General features: G+C 54.8%; 1 protein-coding gene across 1 annotated transcript; it reads left to right on the top strand.

Moving 5' to 3' along the window:
* CLPTM1 (CLPTM1 regulator of GABA type A receptor forward trafficking) lies at window positions 1–24,963 on the top strand. Its single transcript, XM_078878985.1, has 14 exons — window positions 1–89; window positions 11,629–11,759; window positions 12,050–12,179; window positions 12,935–13,093; window positions 13,657–13,774; window positions 14,770–14,855; window positions 16,175–16,295; window positions 16,860–17,104; window positions 18,050–18,143; window positions 18,988–19,178; window positions 19,304–19,399; window positions 20,295–20,430; window positions 21,885–22,052; window positions 22,820–24,963. Exons 1-14 carry the CDS (start codon window positions 21–23, stop codon window positions 23,053–23,055), a joined length of 1,980 nt encoding a protein of 659 aa, XP_078735111.1. The 5' UTR covers window positions 1–20; the 3' UTR covers window positions 23,056–24,963.
* The last annotated feature ends 142 nt before the right edge of the window (window positions 24,964–25,105 follow it).

Genomic DNA, 25,105 nt, shown 5'->3' on the forward strand with positions numbered 1-25,105 from the left:
CGCCCCCCTCCCAGTCCAAGATGTCGGCGCAGGGAGAAGTCGAGGATTCGGCTACTGAGGATCAACGCGTGGCGCTGCGCAATGGGGAGGTATGGCGACTCCCGGCAGCGTGCGGCTCCAGCTCCGCCCCAAGCCCCGGCTCCCGCCACGGCTCCTGCCACGGCTCCGTCTGGCTCCGTCTGGCTCCCTTGTCACGGCGGCTCCCCCCCCCCCCCCCCCGGAGGGGTTGTCGTTGCTCGGGCCTAGACAATGCGGCCTCATGGGGGCCGGCCTCTCTCGTCACACGATGTGCGCTGTTTAGTCGGGTCACGGGACTGGCGTCTGTGCCCTCGTCTAGCGGTGACAGTGCCGGCCCGAGCCTCTTGGGGGCCCTAAGCAGAATTTGATTTGGGGGCCCCCCTCCCACCACGCAGACTCATCTGTGCTAGAAGATTATTGACACAAATGTCACACTATAATGTTATAGCGAATATTATAAACGAATACAGTGAGGTTATGTATTAATAAAAAATAAAAACAACACTTAAAATACTTCACTCTTTTATTAAAACTTCTGAATACAAACGGTCACAAAAAACATATTAAATAAATTATTTGCAAATGTGCATTAAATGTGCAATCTTTTAAATAAAACCAAAATAGACAAACATTAATCTAATCAAAAATAGAATGTTACAAAAAAAAAGATACTTAAATAATGAAAGCAAACATAAGAACAGCAAGGGTTCAACAATGTCAACTGTACAACAATGACCTCAAAATCGTTCCTTCCTAGCTTTTCTGGAGGCAAAGTCACTAATGACATCATTGTATGGTATTGCTTGGCCAACTTTGTTATTAATACTAATGACTGCAAGTCCACTTAGTCTTTCCTGGGCCATTGATGATCTCAAATATGTTTTTATCAATTTGAGCTTGGAAAAAAAAACGATTCGGGGGCCCCCTGGTGGCCAGGGGGCCCCAAGCAGCCGCTTAGTTCGCTTATGCCTCGGGCCGGCCCTGAGCGGTGATCGTGGCCTGTGGCGAGACTAAGGGATTTCCCCCCCTCCCCACCCCATTAACTCTTGTCCTGATCACGGTTTAAGTCTGCCGTTGACTCGAACGGCCATGACCCAGCAGTGGAGTGAGCATGGCGTGATGGTGACGTGAATGGGGGTTGGGGGGGGGGTGATGTTTGGGATTTGTTTGAGATGCGTCCGGCATTGCGGTGGCTGGCAACAGCTTATTAAAGGGAGGCCTCCAATCTAGCAGTGGACTCGTGGCTTAGTCTTTCGTTGGAAATCGGTCATGATCGATTCACTGCTGGATTGATCCGGGGCTTAGTCTGTCACTGACAAGTCCACGATCAATCCAGCCTTCCGGGATTGATCATGGATTTGTCAATGCCAGACAGAGCGATTTCCCCAAACTTGGACTGAAAAGTGTAGCATCGTTCAGTCGCATGGTCGTGAACGGTGGCTACGGCATGGAGAGGCCTTCATCCAGCAGTGGAATGATGGTGGCTGCTGCTGATGATGATTGTGAAGTAAGGGGCATCGCACCCCTAACTCGCAGCTCTGTGAGGGGCTAACACCCCACTCAAATACCGGCATCGCACGCCGCCGGCATGCACAGATGGGTCAGAACCCACTTGCTGTACTGCCATCGCCCTGGTCACTGAGTAGGCGTGGTTCACAATGGGCAACGCGCGGGCACCGTTACCAATAGCAAACGGAGCCACGGCTCTGCGTGGGTAGCAGTGGTGCAGTGCCTCAGTCATATTGGGCCCCTTTTTGTGTCTCTGTCCCCACCCCCCGCCACGTCCCGACCACGCCGGTGAACGCGCCTTTGGTGAAGGTGGGGGTCGGGGGGGGGGCGCATAGAAGTATGGGACAACAATGCTGCACCGCCCTCTGCTGTCTACAACCTCGCGGCAGCTTCCACGGCATCCTGTTAGACACGGCGGTCACCCGCAGTAATACAACAAGCCATTGGCCACAGGCTCAATCCGGCTTACCTTGCAATGGAATGGTTCCGGGCTCTTTGCACCATTTTTTGCACCATTTTACAAAAGGTCTCCATCACGAGGACGTCGTTGGGGATTCTGGGCGTCTTTTGTCGAACGGCCCTGGTTGACTGACACCGAAGGGGGATGTGGGACAGTCCAGGATCACTGGTCGTTGCCGGACTGCGAATCGGGATTTTTAGCATTGCAAGTTACGAGGACAGTCCGACATCGCATATCGGACCCGTCGCAGGTTCTGACCCTGAGCAATTTATTGTCCACCGACTACCCAACGCGGTTTGTACGCAACGGTGCAACAACTCTCACTGGCCCCAAATCAATAGACGTCCGCGTGGCCGGGTGAGTGACAGACGGGGTGAACTTGACTCATGTCACTCGCATGGACTCGTCAGTGACATTCATCCGTGGGGCCTTATCGCGGGTCTTTGGACCGCGGTTAGCGCTGGGCACAGCAAGCGTATGAACCCTGGTACCGTGCCGGGAAGATAGATCGGCTCTATTGGAATCCCTTTTTATTGCGTGTCGTTTAGTGACCGAGTGTTTTATAATGGGCGGGGGGGGGGTCCAGTTTGTGCCAAAGCCGCAGCAGTGGCAAGTGCAGGTCATGTTCATCGTTGCTTGTGGTAAGCAGGGATGTGTGTGGAAAAACACCGTCGTGTTGAAGTGGTTTCATAACTCTGGCCGTTTGGTGGAGCGATGCCCATCAGTTTTCAGTCCCATTACTCCTGACTTCCCGCAAAGCGGTGCTGATTTAATCCACCCAAGGAGGGATGATGGGCCGAGTCTATCCATGACAGGGATTTGAATTTGAAACCGGATCGCAAGTCATATGGCACCTAACCACAGAGACATCCGGCTGTCACTCTACTTATTCACATACAGCTGTTTATGCCAATCCACTGCTGGATGATAGCTTCATTCTGTGTGGATAAAGACTTACAATGCAACCGCCTCGTATAACCTGCCAGGCATGTTATTCACCCTCTCAAGCGCAATCCAGGCTCGTCCCTGTGCAGATTTAAGAGATGTGACAAGATCGGGTGCATTCCGTGTGATTTCGTCACAGACTTTTATGGGCACATATAATGAAGTTATATTTTTCCTGAAAAATGGAATTAACTTTTGCAGTGGGGTACGTGTATATATTTTTAAATTACTAAACACATTCGTGAAGACGACTGCGCCCCTCAGAGGAAAACGTGTATATGCTCGGTGACGTTTTAGGCAGTGGCCCTTCTTCATAGCAGAGAGTTTCCTTCATGGCATAATGAAGGTGTTTTTGTTCACACACAGAATGCTGACGTGTATTTTCACTTCACCAATAGTTCATTCAAACCTGGCGGGACCGCCTTCCCTGCGGTCGACTCAAGCCAACTCGCACACCTGGTGCTGTGTGAAATCAGCATTGAGCCACGCTAAAATAAAGGTGGTCTGGCACAGGCGGTTCTGACCATGAACGCCCCAGTGCCGGCCTTAACAGGCACTCGCTCACAACATTTTGTTCCCTTCTGTAATAGGGGCACGCGGGCGCGGAGGGGGGTAGGAGACGGAGTTTTTTTCGTGCCGCGTCATGCTCGTGCGTGTGCGAACGTGGGTGCCGCGAGGGCCGATGGCGCGTTCGTGGGCCCACGCACGCTAGCGCCGCGTGCCGCTTTGCTTGCTGCTCAAACCCATCGCAGGCCCAGGGGTCTCTCGCTCGCTTGCCGCTCGTTGCAGAGGCTCGCAGTTCCAGACCTGCGGCCGCCCCGGTTAATGCCCGCGGGCGTAACCAACTGTTAATAACTACCACTTGCCGTCTGCTGGACGGTGGACGTTAAAGATCCCATGAGGCTGTTCAAAGTAGGGTAAGCCATTGTGTGCCAGTGTCGCGGCACGAAAATGTTGCCAGCTTATAAAAATCTAAACCTCAAATTACTGGGAGAATACAGAGCGCTTGCTCCCCCTGCTATATGACACTTGGCAGGACCCTCCTGAAAAAGAGTTTTGAGACACAGTAAGGCCTTTTCTTTGCCCAATTAAACGTGGTAATAACAATTATTATTATCGCCAACCCACACAATTCAACGAGACTGGGAGCGTGCGGGTTCGTGCGTTTTCGTTAATTATGCCGCATTGTCGCCAATGCTCTGTTAACCATCCGCCAAGAGGCACGCATTTCTGGATCCCTGCGCCAGGCTCGGTGCGCGTGCGTGCTCCGGGTTTGCCCCCCCACGCGGATAGAAAATTGTGAGCGCCTGGCAGTGGCGTTTGGTGACGCTGCTACACGATTCTGAAATTGCGTTAATTGTGATTTCTGTGCTCCCCCGCCCCCCCCACCACGTTAGGCCAGCCTGCAATGACCCCGAGTGTAGAGCGCGTGGGGTGGGTGGGCGATGGCGTTTGCCCCATGACCACGCGCCGACGTTCCCTGCCCCGCCACCCACCACCCTGGGTTGGCTCGGAGGTCGAAGCGCTGAGCTGGTCTCGCCGAGTTCCTGACTTCAAATCTACGTTTCGGCCGCCTGTGGTTAAAAACCAGGTTCCTCAAATATTGTCAATTGATGATCTTGGCTCAGTCACCAATGACTGGTGCAAAAAAAACATTGATTTGAAGCTTTCGTGACTGCAGGAATCCATACTCTTTGGTTCTTTCGATAAAGTCACGTAGGTAGATGAAGGTTCTGCACTTGATTTGTTTAAATGTGTCTATAAATTCCAGCCAGCCCTGTGAGTTTTACTGTAGGGTGACGGGCATGGCTCTGGCAGGGCGGGCGAGAGAGTGCTCCCCGTTAATGGATGGACTAGAGGTCACTTGAAGGGACCTCAGAAGCAACTCTGTGATAACCGCTTCAGTGAGCCGTTTTCCAGCGCAAATGATTGCAAAGCTGTTGTGAGATTTTTCAAATGGGTTCTTGGTGACACCAATTGCAAGAAGATAATCATTAACAGCGACTTTCGTCTTAACAATGATTATCGTTATTACGCGAGGCTTTCGAACGAACGGATTCTTTGTCCGTCGCCACTACGCCGCCGCCGGTAGCACAGCGGTGCTATCACGCGTCTGCTTTGCGCGTGTCAGGCGGCACCATGGCACACGTGGTTGCAAGCCAGATGTTCCATCAAATTGAATAAAATTAAAACCACGGGGACAAAACTCGAAGGCTCGGCCTGTCCACGTGACGGCCGAGTGCTTTGCGGGCGAGTGAGCGCTGTGAGTGTTTGAGGCCGAGTGAGCCGGAGGGACGGGGGTGGGGGGTTGGTGGCGAGTAGCGAGGGCGAGACGGCCACGTGGACTTTGCACCGCGCGGATCGCGAGCACGGGGCACCTGCGTGGGCAACACGCCCAACTCCACTGTCTCCGCCGTGTCTCCACGGCTATGGTGTCTACTGTCTCCGTTGCGTCTTAATTGTGTCCCCGTGTGATCTTCAGTGTCTTCATGGTGTGTCTACAGTCTTCCCGGTGTCTCCATGTGAACTTCGGTGTCTCTCTGGTGTCTACTGTCTCCGTGGTGTTTACATGTGATCTACGGTGTCTCCATGGTGTCTGCTATCTCCATCATGTCTATCGTGTGCCCATGGTGTGTTTCCATGACTTCTGCATGTGATTTGACATTGTCTCCAGTGGCTCCGCCATGTCTCCATGGCGTCTCCCTTGTGATCTACGGTGTCTCCATGGTGTCTCTACTGCCATTGGTATTTCCAGTGTCTCCGCGGTATTTCCGCGGTGTCCTTACTTACGGTGTCGCACGCTACGTCACCACGTGCCGGGTCTGCATCGCGTCACGAACGTGTCTTATCGTCCCCAGCGAGTGTCTTGTGTCTATCACTGGCAGCATGGTTGGCACACGGGGACACGTAGCACGGGCTCGTGTCCGGGTGCACGTGGTTACGTGTGTTGCAGCACATGGTATCACATGTTAAGAGAGCAGTGCAAGGAAAGCGGACGTCACAGAGCTACCTCCGAGATCTATTGAAGTGACCTGTGATCTACGCGATAGAGAGCACAATCTCACTCACTTTGCACGTGATATTGAGGTTCACCGAACCTCCGATTAGCACGGTTGGCTGCGTACTGTGCGAAAGAAGTTCAACATACATACATTCATGAAGAACTGATATTTTTTCTCAGAGCTGGAATATAATGAAGGGCAGAACCAAATAAAAAATGACTGGGCTGAGACCGTAAACTCGCTGCACTTGAGAGCCATGTTTAACCACAGGCGGTGGCTGAAACCCGGATTCAAACCCAGGGTCTCAGCGGTGCCGGTTCAGCGCTCTGACCTCTGAGCCACCCGGCCGCCTTGTGTTGCGGTGACCTCAACGGGCCCTTGCGACACAGCACCCCCCCCCCCCTGCTTTATTCGTGGCAAAATCTGAGAGACGCCGGGGATGGTGGCGTGTTCGGTAACAACCGTCCTGCCCGTCGCCGCTTCTGAACCGATTTTGGCTTCCGTTGCCGAGAACCGGTGTGGCTTTGCACGTGCGACCGATCTCGCACGCCCGCGCGCTTGCCTCACAGTCCGGGGGTTCTGGCTGCGTCTCGCTCGGCCGGTGATGCGTCGCAAGTTTTTTTGTTGTAATTCTTGAGGTCGCACGGTGTAGCCCGGTGAGCCGGATCGGCGGGCGAGCGAACCCCATCTGTACCGACCCGCGCCGGCCAGCGTGGGCGCCACGGCGGCTCGGAGATGTTAACGACCTCGCCTGGTATGCAGAAGGTTGTGGGTTTTGATCCCGACTCTGACGCCTGTTGTGTATTTGGAGTTTGCATGTCTCTCTCGCCCAATGGTCGTGTGGATTTTACTCCGGGTCCTCCGGTTTTTTCCCTCCACATTCATAAACGTGCGTTTAGAATACGTGAAAAGACAGGTCGCTTCTGAAAAAGAGCTACGTAGCTGAGTAGTGGGCCTTACCTATAAATAGTTTAGACTCGGCCTCGTAACCGCCACCATGACCACACGCCACGGGAAGGCCTTTAGTCCGGCAGTAAATCGATCAAGGAGGCTGTAGATGTTTTCTTAAGGAGTTCAACTCCATCGGATTATGACCAAATGACCTTAGAACGCTCAGAGGCTAAGCAGGTTGAGCCTGGATAACAGTGCTTAGGCAGGCGTTCACCATAGGGCTTGTGGGAGGACATATCGGACAGCAGCTGCTGGTGTAGCAAGATTTGTTGTACCGTACTTCTGTGCTCCCACGCCTAAACTTCCAGCACTGACCAGCGTGTGGAAGTGTGGTCGAACAATTCCATGACCAACATGGCATTGGGAGTGCTTTATCTACAAGTGAACTGACAAAAGCTTGTTTATTATTTAAAATTGTAATGTATAGAATGTTTTAATAAGTAAATATACATATAGCTCGTACTGCACAGGTCTTATGCACTTGCTGTAATTGCAAGAGATGGTAATAATGCAAGTGGTAACGTTCACAGTATTTCACAGATGTAAAGGATCGTCAAAAGATACGGAGCTGAGCTCGGCGTCGCTTGAAAGCCAGGCGAGAGAGGGTGAGGCCTTTTCAGTGTCTCTTAAGAAGTTGGTGTGGATTGAACTTTAATAATAATAATAGTTCAATTTGTAACGCGATCAAATTTGCAGACGTAGTGGCCGCAACTCAGAGGGCGCGGAGACAAGCTCAGAGTCGCTCGAAAGCATGATTGTCGAGGTGAGTTTTTAAGTGTCTCTTGAAGGAGGCGATTGAGGTGATGCTGCGAATGTGCAGAGGGATATCGTTCCAGACTGTTGGGGCTGCCACCAACTTTGCTGCTGCTGCTGCTATGAATGTGCAGCAGCAGCAGCGGGACGACAACGATGATGACGGTGGTGGTGATGATGATGGCCGCGTTCCAGACAGAGAAACGATGCCCAGCAGTGACCATGCTCCTGGCCCTCGACGTAAAGAGGAGGTTGAGTGGTGCTACTGCTGCCGTGCGGGGTGACCAGCGTAAGGAGATCCAGTGGATGACCGAAAGCAGAGGCGGCTTGGTGGGCATAGGGCAGCAGGCGATGTTGTGTCCCTGACCCTGCTGGCGATTGCGAGCAGGCACAAGTAAAGGTTGCGTTAACGTGTCCTCCACGATTCCCACTCGCTCTGTCGTGTGAATCCGATTGGATAGAGAGGGCGGTTGTTCATGGATACGCGCTTCCGTGTCTTTAATACCCTCCCATTGTCTCTCTTCCAAACCCTTATTATAATAATAATGACGACCTCGCTCAATAAAAAGAAAAACCCGTGTTATAGACGACAACTTTGATAGCGCAGTTAGTCGCTGGTCTCGCGACATTTTTAACCCTTGGGCCTGTGCTCAGCAACTGTGTTAAAATATATATATCCATGCCACCTGCGGCTCAGAAAATGAGAGAGCTGAAAATAGAACACCCGCACTCCCGCAGGGATCACGCCCACGGTTACAGCTGCGCTGAGCGCCCGTTGCACGTCACAATTTGCATTGGGGATTGACGGAGCGTCGGGATACGGCTGCGTTTCAAGGCGCTGTGCAGAAATGGGGGGGGGAGGGGCACGTGTATTTTACAGGCAGAGAGATGCGGTGGAAGGTCTTGAGCCTGGACTTGAACAGGGCCAGGGAGCCATCAGCGGCACGGACGGCTGCGGGAAAGGAGTTCCAGACCCTGGGGTCCGTGGAGTAGAATGAATGGGTGATGTCCCACTGAGCGAAGATTGACAGGGGGATTCGACAGAAAGACTTGGTTTGTGGAGCAGAGTGTAGAGTTGAGTGGAGTAGAGTGAGATGAGAGGGGAGAGGTAGGAGAGGGTGTGGAGGGGAATAGTGAGATGAGAGGTAGGGGAGTGCATGGAGCGGAGTGGAGTGAGATGAGAAGGGAGAAGTAGGAGAGGGAGTGGAGTGAGATGAGAAGGGAGAGGTAGGGGAGTGCGTGGAGTGGAGTGAGATGAGAAGGGAGAGGTAGGGGAGTGCATGGAGCGGAGTGGAGTGAGATGAGAAGGGAGAAGTAGGAGAGGGAGTGGAGTGAGATGACAAGGGAGAGGTTGGCAGCGAGCGTCACTGCTCGGCAGTTCCGCGAATGATGCAATCTCGGCCAGAAAGTGACAATCACCAGAATAACAATAACCGTACACGCCGCACGGCCCTAAGTCCCTCCGCTGCTGGATGAGGGTCCCTCCCCACACAGTGCGGGCCGTGGTGGTCCCTTGACCACGCATCACTCTTGTCAGTGCAGGGAACATAGGTGTGGGAGCAGAGTACAGTACAACATTGAATTTTCCCCACGGTGCTCTGCTTTCCACGAAATAGCCCCACAGAATAATGCACGTGGAGTTTAAATTTAAAGGTAATTAATGATTTTATATATAGAGCTGATATTGGTTATCTGTACAATGGTTTGACACGCACGTAGACCTGAATGCATCGTCGACATCCCAGCATCACACCGCCGCGCCCTACAGCAGCTGGCGCTAACACTGTACCACTCGCGCTCTGCCACGTGGCCTTGTGGTAACCTCGGTACCGATAAAGTTATCTATTTAAGTTTTTCTCCCGGATTTTGTTTTTTAATTATGCGCACGCGCGTCATCGGAACGGATTCCGAAGAAAAACCGATAACGCACGCATCCATAAGCATGAGCGCGTACGTCATCGGAATGAGAAGGAACGGGACGTGAATCTGTGCGCACACCCGCCGCATTCTGAGCGGTTCAGAGCTTGGTGACGAGACTTCCTGCCGAAGCGTTGTTCTGGGATGTTGGGAAAGAGGCCAAGGGGGAGGGCTCCCCGCACGGCGTGACGGACGCTGCTCGACGACACGAAGGGAGAGAGGGGGCCGCGCAGCGTTGTGAAGAAGGAAGCTCGTGATCGGACAAGATGGAGAGAGCTCGAGCCAAGGGACCTGCCCTGAAGCGGACGACTTGATGTCAGTGGAGGCCACCCGGCACGCAGATGTACGTGTGTGCGTGCGTGCGTGCATGCTGCTGTGGCGAGCGAGACGTGTTCTCGGCGGTCGTCTCCGAGCGGCGGTGCAGTTCTCTCTGGTTCCTATGTGAACGTCCATTCCTGGGCCGGACTGAGCTGGGCCAGACCCAGACACCACAGCAACAGCAGCTGTCCGAACTCCTCTCGCCACCCCACCGCCGCCCCCGCTGCCGCACAGGATGGAACGAGTCCCGCGTTCGCACCGGCGATGTCCCCGTTACGGAATGTGCCACTCGCTTCGAGTGGAGGTTGGGAGGGGGGGTGGGTGTCTTCGTGATCTCATTATCTCTCCCCGGATCTACTCGTGCGTGTCAGTGAGCGAGTGCGTGTGTAAGTGCGCCGAGTTGAGTGTTCGAGGAACTGTGGGTGTCGAGTTATTTTCATTCGCGTGAGCTCTGTGGTCTTGATGTTTGGCCTCGCGTGAGCGGAAACGCCAGCCAAAGGTGCGGCCCTGCAATTTCTTCTCGCACCACTGCCGGCAGAAGAGACTCTCTGCGAGAGCAGGCTGTCGAGGGCTTTTGGCCTTACTCTTGCATGTTGACCCAGGCACGTCGGAGGAGGTGGGCGTAACCCAAAACCTTACCCGACCACAAGCAACCGGATGATGAACTGACCGCGGTGAAACCCGTTCACGCTGCTGGGCAGACAGAGGTGGTGGGGAGGAGCTAACTAACCCGTGCCATCGTTTCAACCGCCACGCCGGGAGATGGAATCGAACCGGCGATTGCTCGAAGTCACAGCGTGCTGCGAACGATTTCCCCACCATGGCAAGTGTCTTGTATGGAGAAGATCCATGCAATGGGTGACCATGAACGCTGCACACAGATTGGGCCAGTCCGTTATTGTACTGCCATCTGAACAGGGCCGGGAATAGAACTTGGATCACTGGGCTCGAAGCGCAGTGCTCGAACCGTTTCAACATCGCTGCTGCACACCCAGTGGTGGTGCAATGGCAAAACCGTCTTCTCCGGATATTGAGGCACACTTTTGCCCCCTCCATATAATCAAGATGTCGTTGTGCATCTTATAATCCGATTTGTCTGTGTGTTTAATATGTGCATGTTAGTGTGTGTGCGCGTGTGAGGCAGTTCTGATCTGCCCACTCATTCGCTCGCTCACTAATTTGCTCACTTCGGTAATTTGCTCGACACGAACTAACTCGCCCATCCGCTCGCTCGCTCGTTCATTCACTCACCCACTCACCCACTCATCCACTCACCCACCCACTCACCCACCCACTCATTCACTCACCCACCCACTCACCCACCCACTCATTCACTCACCCACCCACTCATTCACCCACTCGCCACACTGCAGGTCACCTCGCTTCTCCTCCTTCTTTCCTAGCACTGCTCACATCGTCGTCTTATTTTCCCACAAGCTCTCGTAACAACAACAACAATAACCTTGCTCGATTTCAAAAGCGTGCCGGCTGCTTGACGTTTTGGGCTTTTGGACCTGTGCTCAGCAAAGTTGTTAAAAAATGTAACAAAAATACCTGCACGTGCCAATGTGGAATTTCCCATCACTGGCCCTGCAGGCCTGTAAACGGGACATTAGCATCAACGCCTCTGTGGCTCATTTAAGTAGTGGGAAATCACTCTGACTTGGACGTGTTCTGTGAGCGTGGACGATGATGCTGACGACGACGACGCTGACGAGGATTAAGACCGAGCCGGTGCCGTGTGAACGCACGCAGGTTGCGCTGGTGGACGGCGGCCAGGCCGACGGCGCCGTGGAGCCGGCGCCGAACGACAGCAACAACCAGCAGCAGCCGCCGCCGCCACCGCAGCCCAATGCGTGGCAGGTCATCAAGGGCGTGCTCTTCCGGTAGGCCTCGCGGATCGCCCTCCCTTTCCATAGCCGTGCCCCCCCCACTGTTGCTTCCCCCCCACCCCACGATCCCCCAGCCTCTGCCAGGGTGGTCAGCGTGCCTGCCCAGTCGCCCCGCCGGCACACGCTCTCTCCCGTCCGCGCTGTGAACGCGTTGAGGCGCAGCTACGACGATGAGTGTGGCGTGATTACGTGTTTTTAATAAGAATACTCGGTGACCTCTCTGATGCAGAGCGTACATCTTGTAACCAATTCTGCTTCTGCTGTTGCTGCTGCCGCTCCGTCAGAATCTTCATCATCTGGGTGATCAGCAGTTGGTTCCGCCGGGGATCGGCGCCGCAGGAGGGGGTTGCACCTGGGGAGGCGGCTGTGATGCGACCGCCCAGCCGCAACCTATTTCCCAAGGACACGCTTATGGTACACGACGCACACAGACAAAGGGTCTCCACGGGTAGCCCGCGCACGCCGCTGGGGCAAAGCGCACCCATCTGCGAGGGGGTGGCGTGTGTGTCGGCCGCCTTTGTCTTCCTCAGCGCTAATATTTACGCACCGCACCGGGGACTTGTTTAAGGCTGGTGTCGACCTCGAGGAGGTCCAGGAGCAATTCGGATATTCACCACCGCCACGTTTACCACGAGTGGGAATCGAACATAGACTCGGCAAATTCGTAGCACAGTGCGCTAACCATTGTATCAGTGCTCTCAGCTCATGGTGCGGACACGCGCACGCACATACAGCCCCCCCCTCCTCCCACGTGCCCCCTCCCCTATGTGCAGTCATGGCCTCGCCCACACCTTTTCCCAGACGGAATGGATGGCCGACTCCGTGTCTCTCTAGACCAGTGGTTCTTAACCTTTACGGGAGCCTGCATCCCTTTGGTTTTCTTAAATGGCATCTCGCACCCCCGGTGGGTGCGTGCACCCCAAGTTAAGAACCACTGCGCTAGACAATGACTCTCCGCTCTCTGACAACAGCGAACCGACGGAGCGGTGCGTGTTGTACGCTAGACACGCGTGTGCGTGCCCATGTTGGCGATTGCGTGATGTCGCCACGCGTGCGTGTTGATTACGTTCGTGTGCAGGACACCTGCATGTACGTGTGTGTGTGCGCCTCGATGGTGGTCGCGTGACGTTGCGACGTGTGTGTCCCCGCGTGTGTCCGTGTGCGTGCAGGACATGCGCGTGTACGTGTCGGAGCAGGAGCTGTTCACGCAGTTTAACGACAGCTCGGTGCTCGTGTGGGAGTTGCTGGACCTTGGCTACGGGGACTGGGCCTCGGGGCCCAACGGGGACGGCTCCTTCTCCAGCTCCCACGAGATCGACATCTCAGAGGCACGCTCTCACCACCGCTCTCTCACCACCGCGCTCGCTCGCTTGGTCGCCCACTCTCATAACCGTCCACTTGCCCACCCGCTCACCCCTTCACTCACCAATTTACTCGCCCACTCGCCCGCCTGCTCACCCATATACTCGCCCACTCACATATCCGCTCACTCGCCCGCCCACTCACCCCCTCTTTCACGTTGTGGAGGTAGCGGCGGTTGTGGTGACGGAAGTGATAACGGTGGTTGTGGTGTTCACAGTGATAGCGGTGGTATTGGTGCTAATGGTAAGAGCGGACCTTGGTATCGGTGGTAGTTGGTGATATTTTTATTGTGGTGGTATTGGTAGTTGTGGTGATAGTGGTAATACTGTGATCGTGGTGGTTGTGGTGGTAGTTGTGATCACAGTGGTGGTGGTTGTGATCATGGTGGTGCTTGTGGTGATAGGATCGCGATGGTGGTGGTTGTAGTTGTGGTGGTGTTGGTGGTGGTTGCGGTGGTAGTTGTGATCGTGGTGGTGGTGGTTGCGGTGGTAGTTGTGATCGTGGTGGTGGTGGTGGTTGCGGTGTACAGAACGTACAGAACAACGGCTCCATCTACATCCACATCTTCTTCACTAAGAGCGGTCACCACCCCGACCCCGCGCGCAAGGAGGAGTACCGGCGCCTCGCCACCACGCACATCTCCCGCAGTACGTACGAGACAGACAAACACAAAGATCCCCCGGATAGCCCCAACAGACTTTTGGGGCAAGTGCTGTGAGCGGGCACCTATAAGGGCCTGCACTGGACACGAAGGAGTGGGTGGTCCGCGCCACTCACAGCTCCCTTCGTCTCTCCATTGGTGATATTTTGCACGTCGCACCAGTTACTCATTCACGGCGGATTCCAGAGTGTTTGCTCTGCGTCATGCATTCTGCTGTGTGACACAGTAAGGTGTGTGACAGTATGTGACGCTGCGTTTGCTGTATGTGCAGCGTGTGACACACTGTGTGCGTGCGCTATTTGTGATGCTGTGTGTGCCGTGACACTGTGACTTATGGTACGCTGTGTGTGATGCCGCTTGTTTAGCGTGTGGAATGTGACGCCGTGTGTGATGACGTGTGTGACGCCATGTGTTTAGCGTGTGCAGTGTGACGCCATGTGTTTAGCGTGTGCAGTGTGACGCCGTGTGTGACGCCATGTGTTTAGCGTGTGCAGTGTGACGCCGTGTGTGACCCCATGTGTTTAGCATGTGCAGTGTGATGCCGTGTGTGACCCCATGTGTTTAGCATGTGCAGTGTGATGCCGTGTGTTTAGTGTGTACATTGTGACGCCATGTGTGATCCCATCTGTTTAGCATGTGCCGTGTGCTATCTTGAAGAGGCAGCAGCGCAAATCTACCAAGGAAGGACGTGTGGCTGCACCTCAGAGCTCTGCATCCTCCCTGACCTGTCCAGTGTGCCACAGGGAATTCCGGGCTCGGATTGGCCTCTTCAGCCATTTGCGCACTCATCAAAACCCAACATAATGACAAACGTGCCTTGGTCATCATCAACTTTGATGGACGAACAAGAAAGAAGAGCATGTGCCGTGTGATGCCGTGTGTGACCCCATGTGTTTAGCATGTGCCGTGTGATGCCGTGTGTTTAGCGTGTGCAGTGTGACGGTGTGTGTGACGATGCCACGTGTGACGACGTGTGCGCAGTGCTGAACAAGTACAAGAAGCGTCGCTTCCTCAAGACGAAGAACCTGCTGACGGGCGAGACGGAGGCCAGCCCCGAGATGATCAAGGTGGGGCACCGTTCTCCGGCCCTCGTGCCGCCCTCACGGTCACCCCTCCTCTTCGCCCAGCAACGCCTCGCTGAGCCTCAAGACTCCCTGTGCAGGAGGTTCCTGCCGCGCTTTTGCGACAATGTTGCCGCCACCGCAAAGTTCTTCTCTCTCTCTTGAAGACTTTGAGGTGCGGGGAGGGAAGGCGGCCACGCGATGAGCCGGTGCCAACAATTGCTTAGGGTCTGCGGTCCTTTATTTATGAAGGTGTTATCCACCAATTAACGAGCGTTTACGTGTGTGAGGAAACCCGAGCATACGGCGCAATCCACGCATGCGAGGGGGGGAAACACTCTATCCCACACAGATGAAACGGGTGGAGTCCATATTTTTGCTGGAATGCCTTCTCCTGGCAAAGCCGTGGCAAGACTTCCTCCTCTGCGTCACCCACGGGAAGAGAGTTTCGCAACATCTCTGTGTGATACACCAACCCTCGCTGCTGCTGCTCCACAGTGTTGGGTTACAGGCCACGTGGATGGCCACGTGGATAGCCACCCCCACCACCGCCCGGTTAGGGGGTGACGTTGCTGCTCCACGCCCTCTCGCATGTAATCGCTCACACTCGCACACTCTGCAGAGAAGAGAGAGGACATACAAACTGCACACACTCTGCAGAACATGGGTAGAACATACAGACTTCACGCAGAATGGCGCTCAAGTCGGGAATCAAACCCAGCACTAGAGGCCGACCAAAACTGAATTTCTGGTTTCAACCGAAACCAGACCGAAAGTAAAAAATTGACTTTCGGCTGAAACCGAAAGTAAACCGAAAGAGGCCAATTGACAACTTTCGGCACCGAAACCGAATTTCGGTCGGCCTCTACCCAGCACCTACTTGATGCAAGGCGCGAGCAGCCCAGCACGGCGCTGCACAACCACCGAGTGTTGTCCCTCTTAAAATAGTGAATGGGCAGCTGCAGTGGCACCCTCACTGTGGACCCTGCAGAGCTGGAGTCAAGCCAACTTAGTGCAGAACCACAAGTAGCCTCATGGGTTCTTTTGTGCAGTCATTGGTGACCGGGTTAAATCATTCTGCCGCCACTGCAGCTGCTGCTGCAGCTCGTGGTGGTGCCGCTAAAACTGCTGATGAGAGATGTTGTTGACGATGGCAATGATCGTGATGATGATGTTGGTTATGCTGTTGCTTATGTTGTTGCTGCTGCTACCGCCACTGCTGCTGCTACCGCTGCTGCTGTCGCTGCTACTATTGCTGCTGGTCCTGCTGCTGTTGCTGCTACTCCTGTTGCTGCTGCCACTTGCTGCTGTTGCTGCTACTGTAGCGAGCGGAGGACTATGGGCCGGTGGAGATCCTGTCGCACTGGCACCCGAACGTCACCATCAACATCGTGGACGACCACACGTCCTGGGTCAAGGGATCGGTGCCACCCCCGCTCGACCAGTGTGAGCTGCGACGGCCGTCCGCACGCCAACACCAGGGGACGCGCAGGGAAGACGCGCCGGGGAGGCATGGCGGCACATGGGGGGAAGGAGACGGGAGATCAGTCGGGAAACGAGACGAGTGGAGATACGAGACCTGTGTCGGCATGCAGGGATATGTGACACCATAGGACATGGTGCTTGTGGTTACATAACACATGGGAGCATGAGACACGTGTGCCCTTCGCTTAACCTAATCTCGTTCCACGTCCGTCTTCTATCCCGTGTCCCCCGTCCTCCCACCTCGTGCTCCCGTCTCTCACCTCATGTCCCCGTCTCGTGTCCCCATCTCGTCCCGTGTCTCCGTCTCCCACCTCATGTCCCCGTCTCGTCCCGTGTCTCCGTGTCCCCGTCTCGTCTCGTGTCCCCGTCTCGTCCCGTGTCCCCGTCTCGTCCCGTGTCCCCGTCTCCCACCTCGTGTCCCCGTCTCGTCTCGTGTCCCTGTCTCCCACCTCGTGTCCCCGTCTCGGCCCGTGTCCCCGTCTCATCCCGTGTCCCCGTCTCGTCCCGTGTCCCCCCGCACCCCAGACGTGAAGTTCGACGCGGTGAGCGGCGATTACTTCCCCGTGGTTTTCTTCAACGACTACTGGAACCTGCAGAAGGACTTCTACCCCATCAACAGCTCGCTGCGCAGCCTGCCGCTGCACGTCACGTTCTCGCCGCTCTCGCTCTGGCGCTGGCAGATGTACGCGGCTCAGTCGACGCGCTCCGCCTGGAACATCCTCGGCGACGACATCTACGACCAGTCCGACGAGGAGCAGGACTCGGTGAAGGTGCGGTGGGGGTGGGGGGCGTCACCAACTGTCGGCGTCGCGATGCCGTCCCGGGCAAACAATCGTCGTCATCGCCTTGACCCACTCGTCATCGTCACCGTTCACTGTCATCATCATTGCCATCATCACTACCCACGCTCATCATCACCTTCATCATGACCATCTTCTCCACCCACTCTCATCATCACTATCATCATCATCATCGTCGTCACCACCCGCTGTCATCATCACGATCATCTCCACCCACTCTCATCATTTTCATCACCACCACGCCCTGTTATCGTCATCTTATTCACTGCCATCACCATCATTCCTACTCTCATCATCATCACTGCTATCATCACTACCCACTCTCATCATCACCATCATTACCGTTGCCATAATAACCATGGTAACCACTCACTGCCATCCTCGCCACCACTTTGCATCATCGATTGTGTAACGAGGGGATGACCCAAATAAAAAGCGATGCTGCTGATGAAACGCTGAAAGCAAATCTGGGCTGGGTTTCAGCTGTGCGGGAGCCGAGGGATCTGGCAGCAGGAAGGAAGTGACAGCAGCTTGTGGTGGCATAGCCTCGAGGTCTTCACATGTTGCTGCTGCTGCTGCGGTTGTTGCTGCTGCGGTTGCTGCTGTTGCTGTTATTGTTGCTGCTGCGGTCGCTGTTTTTGATGTTGCTGCTACTGTGGTTGTTGTTGTTGCGGTTGTGAATGTTGCTGTGATTGTTGTTGCTATTTTCGTTGCTGTGGTTGTTGCCGATGTTATTGTTGTTGATGTGGTTGCTATCTGTGCTGCTGCGGTTGTTATTGTTGCTGCTATTTTTGTTGCTGTGGTGGTGGTTGTTGCTGCTGCTGTGGTTGTTGATGCAGTCGCTGTTTTTGTTGTTGTGGTTGTTGTGTTTGCTGCTGCTGCTGTACCCCACGCGTTGCGTTGCCGTGGCTACAGGTGGCGCTGCTGGAGACAAACCCCTACCTCCTGGGCATCACCATCGTCGTCTCCATCGTGCACAGCATCTTCGAGTTCCTCGCCTTCAAGAACGGTGCGGCTCTCTCTTGTATCTCTCATCTCTCTCTCCTCTCTCTTGTATCTCTTATCTCTCCCTCCTCTCTCTCTCTTATCTCTCATCTCTCCCTCCTCTTTCTCTCTCTCTCTTATCTCTCCCTCTTCCATCTCTTGTCTCTCCCTCTCTCTCTTATCACTCTCATCTCTCCCTCCTCTCATAACTCTTATCTCTCCCTCCTCCCTCTCTCGCTTATATCTCTCATCTCTCACTCTCTCTTTCTTAGAGCTCTTATCTCTCTGATCTCTCCATCCTCTCTGTCTTCTCGCCTCTCTCTCCTCTCCATATTTCTCTCCTCGTGTCTTCTCTCTCCTCGTGTCTCCCCTCCCATAACATGCCGGCTCGGCATTATTACTTGAGTACCGGGGAGACAAAGGCGGTCGAACGTGGTGCTGGTTACCAGCCCCCTTTGTTGGGAGTTCTGGCCTTCATAGGTGCTCGCTAACAGCACTTGCCCCTAAAGTCTGATGTATATATGTATGTTGAACTTCTTTCGCACCATACGTAGCCAACCGTGATAATCTTTAGTGTGGGGGAACAACCACAAACTCCACACAAAAATAAGTTCCAACGAAATGCGTTTGCAATCTATATGATGATGATTTATAAGTGCATAGCTCCACAGTGGCTTCCTTATATCGGAAGGAAGCGCGTTCCAGACGGCCACAGAGGCGCATCTGAAAGCGCGCCGATGCGGTGGCCGTCTTTGTTCGACGGCCAGCCAGAAGCCGCCGCCGCCGCTGCTGCTACTGCTGCTGCGAGGGTGATCGGAGTGTGTGTGTCTGTGCGTGCGTGCGACACTCACTTCACGTGCTCACAACAGACATCCAGTTCTGGAACAGCCGGCAGTCCCTGGAGGGCCTATCGGTGCGCTCGGTGATCTTCGGCGTGTTCCAGTCGGCCGTCGTGCTGCTCTACATCCTGGATAACGAGACCAACTTCGTGGTGCAGATCAGCGTCTTCGTGGGGCTCCTCATCGACCTCTGGAAGGTCACCAAGGTCATGAACATCAAGGTGAGAGCTCGCCCCTCCCCCACAACCCCCACAACCCCCACCCACCCGCCCCCCTCCGCTGGCCGGGCCGGCGCCCGCCAGGAGTGACGGACGGAGGAGGCTACCCCCCCCCTCTCGACCCGCAGGTGGATCGCGAGAACAAGCTGCTGGGTATCATCCCGCGTGTGCGCTTTGAAAACAAGTCCACCTACATGAAGTCGTCCACCAAGGACTACGACGACGTGAGTGCCGGCGAGCGTCCACGCCACTGCTTGGTCTGAAACAAATCAGAAGAGGTTTTGACCCTTCCTGGAAATAAAACAGCAGGTGTTAAGATGTTCAAACACCAAATAGAAAGCTTTTGCAAGGAATCAAGTTTGCATTAACCTCACACGGCACTTGTGCTGTTTGAACACCTTAACACCTATTGGAACCTCATTTGCCAGTAAAAAATATGATAATTGGTTTTTTACCCTTTTATCTGGCAACAAAACTGACACTTTTTTTTTTACAAGGAGTCATGCTTGCCAAACATAGACCACAATACCTGCAGTCATAATGCAAACAAAAAACATAACTCTGATAATGTATGCAAACACAAAACAACTCTGAGACTAGGCTCTAAGGAAAGCTGTCTCGGGTGTGGACCAATCAAATTCAAGGACAGTGCATACATTATCAGAGTTATGTTTTTTGTTTGCATTATGACTGCAGGTATTGTGGTCTATGCAAACATGACTCCTTGTAAAAAAAAAAGGTGTCAGTTTTGTTGCCAGATAAAAGGGTAAATAAAACAATTACCTTAACACCTGTTTTATTGCCAGAAAGGGTAAAAACCTCGTCTCATTTTTTCATACTTTAATACTGCCAAAAAAGGTCCCATGTCGACTGCTTGGTCGTCGTCTGGCCGTGATCTGTCCGCTGCCGCGTGAAGGCCTCCCTCCCCTGTCCCGAGCCGTTGGCATTATCGTGGTCACGGACGATCCCGAGATGCGGCTATCCACCCGGTTCCTGCACCCCCGATTCGCATGGCTGGCTACTTACGGGGCGAAAGAAGTTCCAACATACGTGCATACGCACGCGTGCACGCGCTCATTTCATCGCCGCATTTCCGTGTGCGCGTGCGTGCGGGTGCAGATGGCGTTCCGCTACCTGTCGTGGGCGCTGTTCCCGCTGCTTGGCTGCTACGCGGTCTACAGCCTCGTGTACCAAGAGCACAAGAGCTGGTACTCCTGGGTGCTCAGCATGCTCTACGGATTCCTGCTCACCTTCGGTGCGTGCGTCTGCGTGCGTGCGTGGGGGACACTTACACCCAGGTGGTCTCCGTGACTTTGTGCTGAGCCGGTACCGCCGAGGCCCTGGGTTCGAATCCAAGTTTCTGCCGCCTGCGATTAAACCGGGTTTTCAAGTACAGCGAGTTGATGTGCCGAGCCCCGTCACCAATAACCGTACAATGTGGAATCCCATCGTGTTCAATTCAGTACGGCACTTAACCCGTCGGAAGTGGTTCCGTGATGTCCGCTCTTGCGGGCCGCTTTGCGAGGATTCTGAATGAATTCTTAGCCGAGTGATGCTTGTCACTTTGTTTACTGGGGTAAAATTTGTATCGCATTTGCGCTCTAAAGCAAGCCTGCGGTCAACCCACGGCGGGACAAAGTGGCCGAGACGAGGGTTCGGCCGCCGCGTACCGTATCTTTCCGTGTACCGTAGCTCAAGAAAGTAGTTCGTTGTCGACCGCTCAAATACCACGTTTCGCGTTGTGCGAAAAGCGATTCCCTCGATTGGGGAGAGCCGCCTTTTAGCGAAGACGCATTGTAGCGTGTAAGCGAGGACTCGACCCCGTACAGCGGAACACCGTCTCTTGTCGCCTCCCGCCCGGTGGAGCCGGCGGCGCTGTAACGGAGCAATATAAAATCGTACACCCGAGCAAAATAACCGATCAGAGATTTGCCCCCCATATGTGTAAGAAAATAGCTGTGGCCTGGGGCATGTCATTGCCCGTATACGGTCACTGTTGATCGTTAATCGAGATTCATTGTGTCGATTCCCACTCAGTTGATCCATAATAAACAAACATCAGAAATACCAGGTTGATCATATTTTTCAGGTTAATCGCTATTGTCGATTCATTTGCCAATCGATCCGTCGATCGAGTAATGATGTGACACACCCCCCTTCATTTGATTGGCGATTATCAGCAACGTCGGCGATTCATGGATCGTGTCATGATGCGACCCGCGCCCCTTCATTCGATTGGCTAATATCAGAAATTCTAGATTAAAATTAACAAAAATAAAATAAAAAATCACAACGTTTCGGAGGCAACACAAGCTTCCGTCTTCAGGTGGAACCGTCACAGCACGATAGCTGTATCAAGTGATACACTTGATACACTTGATACAGCTATCGTGCTGTGACGGTTCCACCTGAAGACGGAAACTTGTGTTGCCTCCGAAACGTCGTGATTTTTTATTTTATTTTACTTTTATTAATTTAAATTTTGTACCTACGTGACTTTACCGAAAAAACCTAAGAATATAATATCAGAAATGCCGGCGATTCCGTCGCAGTCCGCTTTTTAAATTAAGTACCACAGCGCCACTGAACCAGCACGCTTGCGTTCTCCTGCTGCCCCCCCCCCGCCCCCCCGTCTCGCCCGGCCCACTGTCCCCGGGACCCCCTTGGTGCCGCACCTCCATAACGACCCCCCCCCCCGTCTCCCCCCAGGGTTCATCACGATGACCCCGCAACTGTTCATCAACTACAAGCTCAAGTCGGTGGCTCACCTGCCATGGCGCATGCTCACCTACAAGGCGCTCAACACCTTCATCGACGACCTCTTCGCCTTCGTCATCAAGATGCCCATGATGTACAGAATAGGCTGCCTGCGTGACGGTGAGTTCCCAGGGCACGCACCCACGGCCGCCACTCGTGCGACAATGATACTATCATGGGACCTTTTTTGCCAGTATCAAAAGTAAAAAAATAAGAATAGGTTTTACCCATTTCTGGCAATAAAATAGGAGTTGTGATTAGATGTTCAAACACCAAATAAATAACGTAATACAGTTTTTGGGTTACATCGCGTAAATATATAAATGTGTCGTTAATCCCGCCACCGGTTTGTCATGTTAACAGGTTTAAAGACACGTTCATATATTTACGCGATCTAACCCAAAAAAATCCTGTATTACGGATGATATTGGTCGCCAAAGACTCCGTGTTAAACTGACCAAATAGATACCTTTTGCAAGGAATCAAGCCACACACACAGTACGTGTGGTGAGCATGCAAACAATATCTATTTGGCGTTTGAACATCTTAACACAACTCCTGCTTTATTGACCGAAAGGGTAAACGCCTATTCTTATTTTTAAACAACAACAACAACAATTACCTTGCTCATTGTGCCACACTGCTATCCGGAACTTTGACACTGGGTGCTGTTTGTTTGCTGCTGGCCGATTTCATATTTTGGCCCTTTGAGCCGTACTGAGCAGTTGCGTGGGGGGGTCACAAACTCGCGAGCGAGCCAGGCCGGGCTGGCTCGGGGCGGCAGTGCGCCAGCGCGGCACGGACGGTGCCGGCCGGCGGGAAAGGAGGCGTTGCCGTGACCGTTCCCCCGCGGTCCCCGTGCCCCCCCCCCCCCCACGTGCCCGCAGACGTGGTGTTCTTCATCTACCTGTACCAACGCTGGATCTACCGTGTCGACCCCCGGCGCACCAACGAGTTCGGCACCAGCGGGTTGGACGAACGGGGGAACCCCGTGGTGGCGGGGGGGGCGGGCGACGACGCCCCGTCCTCCTCCACCCCCGCCCTGGCCGCCCCGCCCGACCCCGCCGGTGGGGGGGGCGACGACGCATCTGCCAAGACCCCCGAGGACAAGAAGACAGATTAGCGACCCCCCCCCTTCTCCCCCACCACCGCTTCCCTATGACCCCCCCCCGCCCCCTAAATCCACGTTATTATTTCACTCCCGCCCGCTCCCCTCCCTCAATATTTTTATGTTGGCGCCGCGGATCGTCGCGCCAGGCGCTGTCGATGCACTGTACATAGAGAGAATTTGGCTCGTGCGGGAGGGCCGTTGGCGGCGGGGGTCTTGGGTGGGCGCAAGGACGGCCGCGCTTGGGCGCGACGTGCCAGCGGGAGGGGGGGGGGGGCGGTGAAGACGACGGAGGTGAAGGGGTCGACGCTCGTGGTCTCGTTGGGTAATGTGGCGTTAGTGTTGAGGTGGTAGTGCTAGTTGTTTCATTGGCTCATGGTGTAAGTGGTAGGGCTAGCTTCTGATTGGCTGCTGTGGTTCGTGGTAAGTGTAGGAGTAGAGGTAACGGTCTGATTGGCTAGTGGTTGAGAGTACGGCTAGCGATTGGCTAGTGACAGGAGTAGGGCTTGTGATTGGCTAGTGACAGAAGCAGGGCTTGTGATTGGCTAGTGACAGGAGCAGGGCTTGTGATTGGCTAGTGACAGGAGCAGGGCTTGTGATTGGCTCGTGATAGCAGTAGGGCTTGTGATTGGCTCGTGATAGGAGAATTGGCGAATGATTTGCTAGTGATGGGAGCAGGGCTTGTGAATGGCTATTGATAGGAGCAGGGCGAGTGATTAGTTAGTGTTAGTTGTAGAAGCAGGGCGAGTGATTGGCTCGCCGTAGTTCTAGGAACAGGACTGTGATTGGCTAGTGGTAGTCGTAGGAGCAGGGCTAGTGATTGGCTAGTTTTCTCCCCATATTGGCGCTCAGCCCGTCTCCCCCGTCACCGCCGCCGCCACGGTTGTCCTCTCTGCGCTGCTCGTCGTTCCGCGTCCCGCTGGCCGCGTTCGCCTTGCCGCAGGAGACGCTGCTCGTGCTGTAACGAAAACGCAAATGGTAGCGAAACAAAGCGTGCGCGCGCGTGTGTGTGTGTGCTCGTGTGTAGGCGCGCGCGCGTCCGTGTGTAGGTGCGCGCGCGCGCGTGTGTGTGCGCACCGCGGTCACCTGTCCGGCTGCCGGCGTCGTCGTCGTAGATGCGTAACCCCCCCTCCTACAAACCCCGTGCGTCGCGCTGCACCGAGTTTTGAATCCTGTTCCCCGTTTTTAATCGTGTCCTGTTTACCCTCCTCACGAGTGCCAGGAAGCCCCCCCCCAACTCCCCACAGGTAGCGGACGCTCAATCAGCCGGTGGTGGAACAGTTGGCAGAGGGCTACGTGTTGTCTGTTAGTTTAATTGTGGTGGCCCCTCTCGCCCGGGCCAAACCCTCCTGACCAAATCCTGTTGGGGAGGGGGGGGGGGGCGCGACCCCCGCGCCGACCGTGCGAGGTCCGGCTCTGATCCACGCCGCGCCCTCGGCGTCGGATCCTACCGATCGCGGCCACGCTGCTCCGCGCGTTTTCGCGCAACTCTTGCTCTGCCGCGCTTCTCTCGCATCGTGCCGCAGCGGCGTACAAGTTCGGCACAATGTCCGACGTTTCGGTCCACGCACTGCGTGAGGGGGCGGGGTTGTGGGGTGGAGCTTCTTCGACAACTGAAGGAATTGAAGAGACTCGCCGGCACGCGTGACGTAGGACGTCGCGGTGGACGAACTGCACGTGCGGGAAGAGCCGATGGGGTCGCTCGCTCGCCCTCCGTGCGACTCACGCTGGGCAGCGTGGGCGTCATGGCAGGAGGACGGGGGGGGTGGAGGTTGGGGTGGGGGGGGGTGAGCGTGTGGCCGCGAATGCCGGATGTGGGGCCGAGGGCTCGAGGCGGTGTTGGCGTGGAACGCGTGTGGCTGCGTTGAGGCCGCGATCGCCGATCCGGTGAAAACAAAAAAATAAAAACCCACATCGGTGCCACGGGCGTGAGCAGTTTCTCTTCCTCCTCATCCTCCTCCTCCGCAGCAGCAGCGCCGCTCGCCAGCCTCGCCGGTCCTCTTGGTCAGCTGCCGGGCCGGCCTCTACGCCGTTGACCCCTGAACTCCCTTTACTAAGGTTCACC

Source organism: Lampetra fluviatilis, chromosome 52 (assembly GCF_964198595.1).
Source record: "Lampetra fluviatilis chromosome 52, kcLamFluv1.1, whole genome shotgun sequence".
NCBI lineage: Eukaryota > Metazoa > Chordata > Hyperoartia > Petromyzontiformes > Petromyzontidae > Lampetra > Lampetra fluviatilis.